Raw genomic sequence first — 13,412 nt, 5'->3', positions numbered from 1 at the left:
CCCTTCCTTATCCCATGGTGCAAAGGGACTTGTGTGTTTGTGTTTGAGAACACAGAATGTAGGACAACATATCGATCATTAAGAGCTTCCTCCTACATCCAGAAAACATGTTTATTTTTTTTTATTTTTTTTTTAAAGATTTTATTTATTCATTTGACAGAGAGAGGTCACAAGTAGACAGAGAGGCAGGCAGAGAGAGAGGAGGAAGCAGGCTCGCTGCTGAGCAGAGAACCCGATGCGGGACTCGATCCCAGGACCCTGAGATCATGACCTGAGCCGAACGCAGCGGCTTAACCCACTGAGCCACCCAGGCGCCCCAGAAAACATGTTTAATTAAAGAATGCATAAAGCCCAAGAATAAATGGGGAATGAAACAAAGATACCTTCCATGATCCATATCCTGAGCAAAATTCTAGAACATAAATGAAAAACCATTATTTTATTTTAAGGGAGTCCTCCCTTTGTCTTTTTCTATGCATCTTTTCCTTCAAACTATATGAAACAGATGATTTTCACTCCATGTTTATTCAAGAAAAGCTTATGAAGACACGTGAGCAGAAGGTGAGTTCCCATGCAAGGGAGGCAGGAAGGGCCACACAGAAGGGGACCAGGAGAGAAAACAGGTGAGGTCCTGCAGTCACACTGGGGCTGCCAGGTCAAAGACGGGGCAGACAGAGCCACAGGGAGGACGGGTGCTTCAAGGTCACTGAAGCCGGGCCAACCAGATCTGAGAAAGCACTGTAGTTCTGGAGGAATGAGAACGGGAAGTATTTCCCTCTGCAAAGAAGCTGGGAAGGAAGGTTCTTCCTGGAGTGTCACCATCTCCACGTCAGCTCAGGAGACCTGCAGAGACAGAGCAGAGTGTTGTTTCCAGACCCACCTCTCCAAGCAGCCTCTTCTCCCCTCTCCCAGGGCCTCAAGTTAAAGCCCTACAGTAAGAAGAGCATATTCTTAGGTCTCCATGAGACAAAACTATTCTACAACATGGGACTTTAACTAAACGGAGAGAGGAAGCTTCAGTGTAAACTGCCTGATCGGAAGTCGGATCCAAAGTCTTTCCCATTTTTTCTTTCACCTTTACCACTTGTTCCGGAATAACCAAATCTATCACTAAAGAGGATGACAGAGCATTACCTGTTGGCTGAAGTCCAGAGTGTCCTGGGAAAGAGAAGGGAAGATGTATACTTAACAGATAAGGAGGCAAATCTGTCCCCACACATAAGGTCCCAGCCCCAGACCCGCCTCTTTAGATTTCTCTAACAGCACAACCCACGTGACATGATGCCAGAGTGGAGAAAAAAGTGAAAGATGTGACTCATGAAGCTTCCGTCACACAAATACAGTGGGATTTCACTAGCTTTAGTGGCTCTTCCTGCATTTGGCCCAGGATCCCAAACGAAGATCCCCACGCTTGTCAACATTTCTCTTATCTCTACAGGCCATAACCTCTTATGTAGCTACCTAGTACCATGGGCTGCTGCTTTCTAGATTTCTAAAAAATCTGAGGTCCAATTGGGAAAGAAAGGCTCATACGGGGCCACTGGTACACAGAGACCTTATCTGATCAAAGCTGTATTTCTCCCCCACAGGGTCTCTGAGGAGTCTCACCAACAGGTGCCTTACCCTTCTGATTCCTGAAGTAGATGAACAGCCCCACCACGAGGAAGAGCAGACCCAGAACAAAGCCTCCAGTTCCACTCAGAATCTTGCTCTGTGCAGACCCAGACTGTGCCCCTGAGAGAAGAAACAGTTTTAATGATTTTTACAACAAATTCAATTTCAATGGACACTCTGGGATTGAGAACTCTGAGAATGAGGAAGGCAGGCTGCCTTGAAGATACCAAATAATTTTCAATTTCTGGAAAAGAAATTTAAAAATTGCATTGCAGAAATGCAAAATTTAGGCACTGAACTTTTTAAATACCACAGCTCTGACAAACCCGCTACTTCAGCATCAATGGATGAGGAGCCTGGACTCCATGGAGTTCAACAGATTGTGCAGGGCGCCACAGCTAATGAAAGGCAGAGTAAAGACTGGATTCCCCTTAAGTCAGGAAGGTCCTACATTATAGAGGATGTGCCTCTTCTGAGACCACAATCAACAACTCAGAACAACAGTGCCCAAAGCACAAGCCCAGCCCGAGGCAGGGGACTGGTGCCCAATGTGAAGAGGGAAACATGACCTGTGAGCCATGGAAAATGTCAAAACATGGACAACCTCTGTTCTGCCTGCCCGGCATAACTGCCTCACCAGGGAATGCAGGAACTATAGAAATGATCACAGGATATCTAGGAACTATCAGAGGATTTCTATCACGGGATATCACATGGCTACCCCTGAGTGATCTGTATTGAAGAGAAGAGATCTTGGAGCAAATGAAAACATGGTGTAAGGAGGGAGAACCCTGACACTCAGGAAAAGCATGAGGAACTTAGGAGGTCAGAAATCTTCTCACTCCATTCCACGGTGACAGGGCTCGTCAAACTGGGGTGCTCCACTTGGCAGGTGTAGACCTCTCCACTCTGAGGAACAGTCTCCAGCATCACCAGGGTCTGGAAGGTCCAGTCTCCATTAGGGATCAGGCCTGTGGACACGACCCCAGACTCCTCTTCCTGGCCATTCCGGAACCACCTGACTTCAATGTGGCCTGGATAGAAACCATTCACAGAGCAGACCAGGAGGTTGTGGTGCTGCAGGGGCTGGTTCTTCGCGGGATACACAGTCACTGTAGGCTCCACTAGAAGAGAAGAGGTAGAGGGACTCAGTGAGGAAGACAGACTCAGTCTCCTGTGTTGGCTGCCTGGCTGCCTCCGGTCTCTGGTCCCAGGCTGAGTCTCAAGAAGGCTCTCCCAAAGCTGACCATGTAGTCCAATAAGACCAGTATCGTGAGCCTTGAGTTTAATCCTGACAGCATGGGTCCATTAGATTTGAGAGCTATTGGGGAAATTTGTGGGATTTATTTTTCATAGTATGAAGCAGTTATTCCTTGTAGAAGTGTTTCCAAGTTTTGTAAGGCATCAAGTGTCTTACAAACACAATTTCTGGAGCAGGCTGACTGGGTTCAAATCCAGACTCTGCTACTTTACTACTTTACTGATTCATCCTGGGAGAATTTTGACATTCCTCTGTGCCCCAGCTTTCTAAGGTATCAAGGGGAATAGTGATATCAACTTAGCTCTTAAAGTTATGTGAAAATTAATGCACCAAAGTATGTAAAACGGTAACTGGAATTTAGCCTTCAGTATGTCTTAGCTACTTATTATCTTTGTTTTGTTGCTCAAAGCAGGGTGGATAAATTGGGGAACAGCTTGAGGTAGATGGGGAAAGAGAGTATGAAATCCTGGGAATGCTACACTCACACCTTAGAACAACCCAGACATGGTTCTACCCTAGGAAGCAGGAAAGACAGAGCTGGTTCTCTAGCTCTGGGAGCTAAGTCCAAGAACAGCAAGAGTCCTGAAAGAGAGGAAAAAGGGCAAGGAAACTCATTTATTTAAAAAAGTTTTCATAATTCCACCAGCCGATCAGTCCTCCTTTTTTGCAGTATAAAAATATCTACTGTTATCATTTTATAATTGTCTCCCATTTACATCTAATGTCTGAGACTCTCTAATAGGTACCCTTAGTGCCCGAGACCATCCCTGACACTACAGCATGAATAAATATAATTTCTGTTTTGGTAAAAGGAGAAATACAAGAAAAGCTTTTTATAATACCATAAAATGGTAGATTTAAGATTGATGAGAAACTACTGTTAACAATTTTGTAGTCTATTTCCTTAAATAAAAATGTTTACATCCCTAGCAGGAGAAGTAATAAACAGAACCAAAATACAAACCACAAACTAGGGAAAATGCTAGATCAAATGTCAGCAAAGCGTTAATAATCTTATTTATGGAGCTGAGAAATATTATAAAATCGCTGAGAAAAACACCAAAATGCCAGAGATAATAGACAGTAGAAAATTTTAAAAATGGTAAAAATGATTGGTCAAGTAACACATGAAAATTGTTCAATAATCTTAGAGATTAAAAATTAACAAGATAAATTTTCAACTGAGCATGTGGCAGTATTGAAAAAAAAAAAGGTCTAGCAAAGGGGAATGTGAGGTGAATTATTACAACTATATAAAAAAATCACATGCAACTCCTTAAATACTTTCATCATTATAAAAACAACAGTATCAATATGTTTTGTAACAAAAATGTAATTTAAAAATTTCAGTTTCAAAACCATTTCAAGTATGTAAGAATACATATGCTAAGAAACAAAGCAAGGAGCTTCTGGGTGGCACATTACATTTTTGGTTTTGATCTTGGGGTCCTGAGATGGAGCTCGCCCCTTCTCCCCACCCCTTCTTCAGGCTCCAGCTCAGCAGGGAGTCCCCTTCAGATTCTCTTTCTCCCTCTCCCTCTGCCCCTCCCCCTGCCTGTGGTCTGTTTTTCTCTCTCTAAAATAAATAAATAAATCTTAAATTTAAAAAAAAAAAAAAAAAAAAAAACAAGAAGTTGAGACCTAAAAGCGGCTTCAGATCAGAAGGGTCTCAGAGGTCCCTTGGACCCATTAAAAATTAGTCTGACACTTTTTCTCAGTGAAATGGTCCCACACACAGACAGGCACACTTCCTTCAGGGTTTCAGGATTAAGAAGGGTGATGCCAAGAACAGAGGGTGACCGGCCTCCTCACATTCTCCCTAATCTTTTAATCCTCCCCTCCCTTCCCCTAAACCTTCACCCCAACCAGGACACCCTCCACTTCCCTCCCCTGGACTCTAACCTCCTGCCTAGTGTTCCCTCCACCTGCAGCTCCTGAGCCCCCCTCACCTCTCCCTCAGGGGCCACCAAGGATGTCAGATGTCCCCTCCTGTGTCCTCCCCTCACACCCACTCTCCCAGCCCATCCCCACATCCAGACCCACAGCCCAGCTCACACTCATTCTCTGCCCCCTCACTCCAGAGCACACCCCTCACACACTGTCCCCACAGCCACACGGGGACACAACCATAGAATCACCACCACACACTCTGCACAGTGACACAAACAGACCACACTGTCCCTGACAGGGCACTCTCACAGGGATCCTTCTAACCTGTACTTGCCCAAGACCCTGCAGGCTCACTCCAGTCTGTCTCACAGTCTGTCTCACAGTGTTTGTCTGTCTCTCTCTCTCTCTCTCTCTCTCTCTCTCTTTCTCTCACTCACACACACACACACACACACACACCCCTTCCCCCAATCTCCGCCCCTGCCGCGCTCACCTCGCCGCTGCACCAGGAAGCTCTCAACCACCCCGTAGTTGTGTCTGCAGTATGTGTCCACCGCGGCCCGCCTCCGCTCCATGATGTCCTTCTGGCTGTTCCAGTACTGAGCGTCCGGCCGCCCCAGCTCGGTCACCGGCCGGTACTCCCCCACGTCGCTGTCGAAGCGCACGTACTCCTCGCCGTTATAGAAATACCTATCCAGGAACCGCACCCGCTCCGTGCCGTTGGTGAAGTGGCACTCCGACGTCGTCAGGAACAGGAAATGTCCTGTGGGGACAGAGACGATCCGGTCACCCGCGGGCTCCTGGAAGACACTGACTGCGGCGCCTCCAAACCACCAGCACACAGAGCTCTTCTTCCCTCTGCGGGCGCCGGGAGAGGAGGCCCCTGGGTCCCGGGCTCTGCAGCGGACCCCCAGCCTGAGCAGCGCGGGCATTTGCCCCTCACCACCTCCTCCTGGACGCCTGCGGCAGACAGACACCCGCCTCCCTCCTCGCCTCCCACAGCCCTTTCCCCCGCCTGCTTCCCCGCCCCCTGAACACTCGGTTTAGCCTGAGCTGGCTCAGGCCCCTGCCGCCCCTGCGAATCCAGAGAAGGAAACAGAAGCGTCCCCTCCACTCCCAGAGCTGAAAATGCAGGGAAAGTGAGGCACAAAACCAACCAGGAAAGACTTTGTAGGGGTGAGATATGTCCCGGGAGACTGTGCAGTTCTAGAGCAGAGAATAATTGGATGATCTCAGTTACCTTGGAGTGCCAGAGAGGTGGTCTCAAGGGTGACATTCCAGATGTGACATGAAAGATTAAGTAGATGTGAGCTAGAGGGTGTGTGTGTGTGTGTGTGTGTGTGTGTGTGTGTGTGTTTGGGGAAAAGGAGGCACATTTCAGGTCAAGGTCATGTAACTGTGCAAAAGCTTGAAAGAATTGAGAAACTTCCTTTAAAAAAAAAAAAAAACAGAGAAAACAGTTCACTGAAGCAGACAGTGAGAGGAAGAAGGACGTTTAGAGACATCACATGCAGTGGATACTAAAAGCCTGTATGGGGTGGTAGCATTTTACTTGTATACTGAATTCAAAGGCATAGGAGTAAGGAATTTTAAGGAGATTAAAACCATGGTTGTAATACAGTTCCTCCATCTTTACCTACATTTCCAAATTCAGAAGTCTCAGAAAGCCAGATTGCATTAAAGATTTTGATGCAGAACCCATTTGGCAAATCTAGTTTGATGAGGTAAAGGGTCAAATATGTCAGAGCTCTAATGGGTCAACCACTCACATGTGCTTCTGTAGTCCAATATATGTAAACATACAGACATCAGAATATATGTATGCAAATATATGCATATACAGGCACACATATGCATACATGTATGTATATGTTGATCTTTCTGTTTTATGTTGAATCAAACTAAGAAAAATTTTATTCAAGTATAATTAACACAGAATTTTTTTAAAATAGGGAAAAATACCTCTGTATTTAAAAGGGAGACAAAGAAAAGGGAGCATTTGACATTATCTATAGAATAGAATGTAGAATTAATATGAAAGTTTGATACAAGTTACTGAAAAATACTTGTGGCAGTCACAATTTATGCCTTATAAAGGCAAGTTGTTGAAAGTTAACAGAGATTGTGATGATTGAGAAATCATGAAATATTCAAAAACATTACATAAGACAAAAAGTAAAAAATAGATTCTGTCTTGCATTGATTGAATGGGCTCAACAAGAAATTGGTGAATTTATACAACTTTATAGTTTATTATTTTTGTATTTAAACAAACTAAAATAAACCACAAAGACCTGAATTGGAAAGTAAGTGTGTGTATAAAATGTGAGTCTAGAGTTTTGAGAAGCAGCACAGTATAAATCAGTGTTTTCAACCTCAGCACTATTAACATTTTGGGGTTCTATTTGTTTGAAATGATACCCCGTATATTTTCCAACTAGTTACAAAACTAAAGGCCAACAATAAAACAAAGCTGGAAAATCTACAATGTAAATATTAAATATTTATATTTAATATTAAACAACACACTACTGCACAAGCAATGGGCAAATAGGAAATCAAATGGCAAATCAAAATATGTCTCAAAACAAAAGAAAAAGAAAACACAAGTGAAATTTATGCTATAGATGCTTGTACTAAGAGAAAAAGTTCAGCTCTCTTCACCAACAATCCAAGATGTTGAAAGGGAAGGAAGCTGAGAGGTGGCTCTGGACCCTGATGAAGAAGCAGGAGGCCAACAAGGTGGTCAGTCCCCTGTTTGAGAAAACACCAAGAATTTCGGAATAGGACAGGACATCCAGCCCAAAAGGGATCTCACCCACTTTGTCAAATGCCCCCGATACATTCCACTGCAGCCACAAAGGGCTATAAATGTCTAAAAGTTCCTCTCACAACTAACGAGTTCCTAAACCTTGGACAGCCACACAGCTCTACTCAACTGCTTAAGCTGACCCACAGATTGAGACCAGAGGCAAAGCAAGAGAAGAAGCGGAGATTGTTTTTCAGACAATCTGAGGGTTTTGAGGGGTGGGGGTGGGAGGTTGGGGGAGCCAGGTGGTGGGTATTATGGAGGGCACGTATTGCATGGAGCACTGGGTGTGGTGCATAAACAATGAATTCTGTTACACTGAAAAGAAATAAATTAAAAAAAATAATTAAGAATATGCTGAGAAAACAATCTAAGAATTGTGCATAATTAAACCAAAATTATGCAAACCTTTCTACCATTTTTGTTAGAAGAAATGTTTGTAGTGATCTTAAGCCAGGATTTGCAGCTTCTATAATATAGAGGTGGAGAGACAGTTGGGTGCAGCCCTCAAAATATGATGCTTCTTCATTTGCATATTTGAGGACACACCAATGGAAAAGTAACTACAATCATCACCGAAAAAACACTATTAGGTGGATTAACTGAGTTGAATGCTCACAACATTCCCAGGGGGGATTTGTTTCCCAAATTTATGTGTGAGAAAAATGGACTCGGGTAATATGGCAGACTAATAGCAGTTTACTCAATTTTATGCTTTGTTTGCCTTGTTTTGTTTGGTATTTTTTATTTATTTTTGTTTAGTATTTTTTCCCTAATATTAAAGAACAAAATTAAACCAAGTACATTTGAAGATCTAATTGGCTGTACTAAACAATTTATAAGTTGGACAGAATCCCATCTAGCAAGGGGTAGGATTCTGCTGAGCGGCAGTTAGTCTCCAACTAATTAAGTTAGTTAAATTGTCTAAATTCTCAAACATGGTAAATGGAAGAAAGAATTCTTGAATGCTGGGGCGCCTGGGTGGCTCAGTGGATTAGGCCGCTGCCTTCGGCTCAGGTCATGATCTCAGGGTCCTGGGATCGAGCCCCGCATCGGGCTCTCTGCTCCGTGGGGAGCCTGCTTCCTCCTCTCTCTCTGCCTGCCTCTCTGCCTACTTGTGATCTCTCTCTGTCAAATAAATAAATAAAATCTTTAAAAAAAAAAAAAAGAGAATTCTTGAATGCAAGTTACAGAATTTAAAATCCCAATTTCTCTACCACAAAGAAAGTTCTGCGTGTGTGAGTGTATGTGATGATAAACAGGACTGGGTACAGGGGGAACCTTTTGACTGGGATCAGTCACCAGGTACATCGGTGTTTCTGAAGAAATTGATTTATAACCAACAGGCCTTTGTCATGTGCAGACATATTTTAAGAATTCTAACCAAAAGGTGGCTCTTCCTGGCTGTGCTAATGCTTCCGTCTCACCCAAAGCAAAGTGAGCAGTGATTGGACAAACTAAATCCAGGATGTCTAAAAGCTGTAACTATTTTCCCTGTGCATTATTTCTGAACAAGAGAATATGCATAGCCAGATATATATTTTCTAACTGACTCAATGACCACTTTGCATCAGTGACACATTTCTGACAGCCAAGCTGGACTGTGAGAAGCCTGTAGTGTCACTGTCCCTGGATAATTGTTCCCCACAAGTTTCCTCTGAGCTTCCTATAAAAACTAAAGCTTTTCATTTGGAATTTCCCCCAGTAAGACATCTGTGTTGAAATCTTATGACCAAGGAATTTTTGTCTCATCAAGAGCAGGTATAAACAATTTTTAAATGCCATTCTTGTTGCAGTTTATGGAAAGACACCTACAAATCCACAGCTTTCTGAGAGAATCAGTTCTAGTGCCTGTTTTGGAGGTAAAATTTAATAAAACAATTTTAACAAGTGTTTGGCACAGACTTCGGGCTATGTTCATGTTTGCATGAACTACAGATGAAGATTTTGCAAACTAGCATGTCATTAATGAAAGAAAATCATATCATACTTCAACACAAGTAAAACTTCATGAGACAAAAATCTAAGTGAAAGGACCCTGACATCCACCAAACACTGAGCGTGGACACTGAGGCCATGGTGGGCATTCCCCGAATGATGGAAACATGGTCATGGCGACCGTGGAGCACTCCTCAGCTTGCTTCCCACACTCCAGCCTCTCCAGCTTTCCTTTCCCTTAAACTCAGCGAACATCTTCCCACACTTTGATCTCTATCCTGTTCTCTCCGTAGAACACTTGTCCCTCAGATCCTGAGGGTTCTCAGATCCTGGCTGGCTTCTTCTCATCAGTCACATCTCAACTAAATGTCACTTTCTCAGGGAGAGCTCCCTCACTGCTCCAGCTGAAGTCAGGGAATCCAGTTCTTTCCGTCACAATACCCTGAACTGTTCTGTTTACACTGCACTTAACGCTTTCTGAAATTTTTTGTTTTAAATGTTTATTGGGCTTTCTACTCTGTCAGTACATAACACCCATGATAGTAGAGATTTTTTTTTTTATCTTATTCAAATAGAATTCACTGAGCCTTGAACAGAGTGTAGTTCAAAATAGCTGCTCAGAAAAATATCTGTGGCTTAAATGGATAAACCCAGGGTTCTGGGAATTAGTCACTGTGAGGATCCTAGAAAATAAGAAGAGGCTTTAAGCTTCGATACTCTTCTATTCTTATGAAATATTATATCCCTTCCACTTCCTATGAGAAATTCAAACAAACTTCCTCTTTCTCCTAGTGTTCTAAAAAATATGACAGGTAAAGAAGGTGATTTTAAGGGGGAAAAAGGAAAATTTCATTAAGTTTCAGCCCATTTTGTAGTTCTGTGATAGTGCTGAGGGTCTGTGTCAACAATGGGGATTCTCAGTAATGATGATGACACAACTGGGAAAAAATAGTGAGGAACTGGAAGTGGAGGCAACCAAACATGGCTAATTAAGGGAAACAGAAAACATGACCAATGAGTCTATGTAATTCAGGACCAAGACCTCAGTAAGCCAATAAGTTCCATTTTTGCGTATTGGCTTTCAGTCCTATGTAAATAACCTTCATTCTCTCTGAACCCTGCTTGGGGTATATACTTTGAACCATATGAAATTCCTGACACTTGACAATCTTTGACTTACAACATCATAATTTCATTTAATTTATCCTATACTAGTTGCACCCATTCCTGTGGGTTCATGTCAGACAATAGGAAGATGCAGGAGAAACTGACATTATAGAAAGGTTCAACATAGATTCATAATGAAAAATAACCTGAGCCAAGTTCTTGGAAGATATATTAAGTTCTTTAAGACACCAAAGAACACCCACATGTGCTTCTTATCTACAGTGTCATTTCAAGTACTAAGGATCACAGCTGTAGCTCCAGGGTGAGAAATAGATATAATATTAACCCAGCTTCTGTCAGAGAACCTCCAGTATAGGGATGAAAGACTTATAAACTTCGGGACCCAAGAGAAAGGAAAGGAGATAACGGAAGAGACCAAAAGACCTCTTGATACATCCTCACATATTAGGGAGAAGCACCAACATAACTGACTCAGTGCAGGCATAACACAGGGTCTACTAGGAGAGACCTTACTAATTCCTTTTGATTCTCCTCAAATTTTTCAGAGAAAATTTCCTATTTCCTAGCATAACTCAACATAATAAAGGGAACCACTCGATGGGAATTAATTTGAAATCATTATTTCTAAGTCTTCTCAAGACCCCGAGGGAATGAGATACAAACCTGGAGAACTTTCATTGGAGGAGAGTTGTGACTATATGGCCTATAAATGTGGAGGTCCTTTATGCAGCTCTTGAAGAGGGCAAGCATTCAGGATCCTTTTGTTTGGCAGTCTACACCAAATTGGGGGTCTACACCACAAGGGTGGTCATTGAAGAAAATACCACAATATCTAAGGGACATGGCCTAGACACAGTGACAAAAGTAATTTCTTTCCCTCCTTCCTTTCCCCGACAATAGCTTACCATCGAAAGTGTGCACTTACGTGGGGTGTCCCTGGCCCAAGCCAAGGGAGGGCTCAGCACCATCAGTATCAGTGTCAGAGCTGTCATCCAGGCGCCTCCAAGGAAACACAGACACACCATACTGGAGAGCAGGGAGGACAGGGCACCCAAGGAGCAGGTAAGTCTCACTCAGTGAAGACTGTGACCCTCCTTTGGCCACTTCCCAAATAATACCAACCAAGGAATTCGTTTCTTTGTTACTGGATTGGGTAATCCCGGTGCTGAGAACCAATCAGCATCGGAGATACACTGCATCATCAGTTGCTGGTCAGAGATTCAGTATGAAGCGTCTCTTCTGAAATTTGGATTTCCTTCATTGAAAGGATTATTTTAATTTAATGTTTTAAAGGTTTGATCCAGTTGTATGTGAAATATTTTACTGAACCCCTATTGTGAGCCAGCTCTGTACTGGGCAGTGCTGTGCTCAAAAGTCTGAACCTTTTAGGAGTATTCATGTCTCTCCCTTGAAGACATAATGTAATGTTTTGACATACGTAATGTGTGTGTTTTTAAGAGCTGTGGAAGTGGAAGGATGATGATTGCAAGTCGAGAAACCTTTGGTGTGGACCTTAATGTACCATCACTTAGTGCTGTAGACTTGGGGAAATTATTTAACCTTAACCTTGAAATGAAGGCACCGCATTCTTTCTCATACTTGGATAGGAACTGTGGTATGATTCTCTGGACAGCTCAAGGAGCAGCACTCCCTAGTAACTGATGATATGACAGAATTAAAGCTGTTGATTGGAGAGTACAGTCTGTATCTCCTTATGGGTAGGGGGGTCTCTAATAAACTAAAGGAAATTGAAATTTAGTCATTAACTTAACCTGAGTGAAAAGGTTTTTCAAGTTTATTTCCTGATGCTGTCATTGAGTTTGTAGGTATCTCCAGAATATGCATAGAGAACGGGCTTAGAACATGATCTATGTGGAATGGAAGGTCTTGAAATTTCCTTTATATAGCACTTAACCTAACAAAGTGATAAGCCCAACTATCCAAATCAAAGTATGCAGGGAGCTGAGAAATTGGTAAAGGACTCAAAGTCAGCTGCTAGCATAACAGCTCTGCTTTAGAATAATTAATATTTTATGTGACAAATGTGTTCAATCCATACTCCTGGATCCTGCTCCGATTTCCTCACTTTATAGGAATTATGTCTCTTTTTATGCACCTTTTCTTTTTTTTTAAGATTTTATTCATTTATTTGACAGCGAGTTCACAAGTAGTCAGAGAGGCGGGCAGAGAGAGAGGAGGAAGCAGGGTCCCTGCTGAGCAGAGAGCCCGATGCGGGCCTGGATCCCAAGACCCTGGGATCATGACCAGAGCCTAGGGCAGAGGCTTAACCCACTGAGCCACCCAGGCTCCCTTATGCACCTTTTCTTGCTTTATCTTAAGGAGAGGTATAAAAGGCTGATGCTAATGAATACATTATAGAATGTTCAGGAAATAGAACACAATATAATTACAGTCTTTAATGTAACCATATGGTTTTAAACACATATTTCTACTTTTAGATAATTATTATTATACATTATACTTAATATAAATGTAATATCTCAGATTTGGAATGGACTTATTTTTAAGATTTTATTTATTTATTTATTTATTTGTTTGTTTATTTCTTTGAGAAAGAGAGAGAGAACAAGCAAAGGGTGAAAGGGCAGAGGGAAAGAGAGAAGCAGACTCCCCACTGAGCAGAGAGCCCAAACCAGAGCTTGATCCCAGAAAACTGAGATCATGACCTGATCCGAAGGCAGATGCTTAACAAACTGAGCCACCCAGACACCCTCAGAATGGACTTTAAAGGGCAACTATCTATCTAAAGTC

General features: G+C 42.7%; 1 protein-coding gene across 1 annotated transcript; it reads right to left on the bottom strand.

Moving 5' to 3' along the window:
* Positions 1-506: 506 nt before the first annotated feature.
* Positions 507-11,736, bottom strand: LOC123941710 (DLA class II histocompatibility antigen, DR-1 beta chain). Its single transcript, XM_046005207.1, has 6 exons — positions 11,566-11,736; positions 5,259-5,528; positions 2,457-2,738; positions 1,624-1,734; positions 1,135-1,158; positions 507-843 (listed from the first exon to the last, which is right to left on the bottom strand). The coding sequence occupies exons 1-6, from the start codon at positions 11,663-11,665 to the stop codon at positions 830-832; spliced, it is 801 nt and encodes a 266-aa protein (XP_045861163.1). The 5' UTR covers positions 11,666-11,736; the 3' UTR covers positions 507-829.
* Between the last annotated feature and the right edge of the window lie 1,676 nt (positions 11,737-13,412).

This window comes from Meles meles, chromosome 5, assembly GCF_922984935.1.
Source record: "Meles meles chromosome 5, mMelMel3.1 paternal haplotype, whole genome shotgun sequence".
NCBI classification, from domain to species: Eukaryota; Metazoa; Chordata; class Mammalia; order Carnivora; family Mustelidae; genus Meles; species Meles meles.
The sequence above is the reverse complement of the archived record's forward strand: the minus strand, read 5'-3'. Positions and strand labels throughout refer to the sequence as shown.

Excerpts from the sequence above, each read along its gene's own strand:
- LOC123941710 (XM_046005207.1), bottom strand. The coding sequence starts at position 11,665 with ATGGTGTGTCTGTGTTTCCTTGGAGGCGCCTGGATGACAGCTCTGACA. Across the intron at positions 2,739-5,258 it reads CTTCCTGGTGCAGCGGCGAG|TGGAGCCTACAGTGACTGTG; the intron begins GTGAGCGCGGCA and ends CTTCTCTTCTAG. Across the intron at positions 1,735-2,456 it reads CCCTGTCACCGTGGAATGGA|GGGCACAGTCTGGGTCTGCA; the intron begins GTGAGAAGATTT and ends TTCTTCTCTCAG.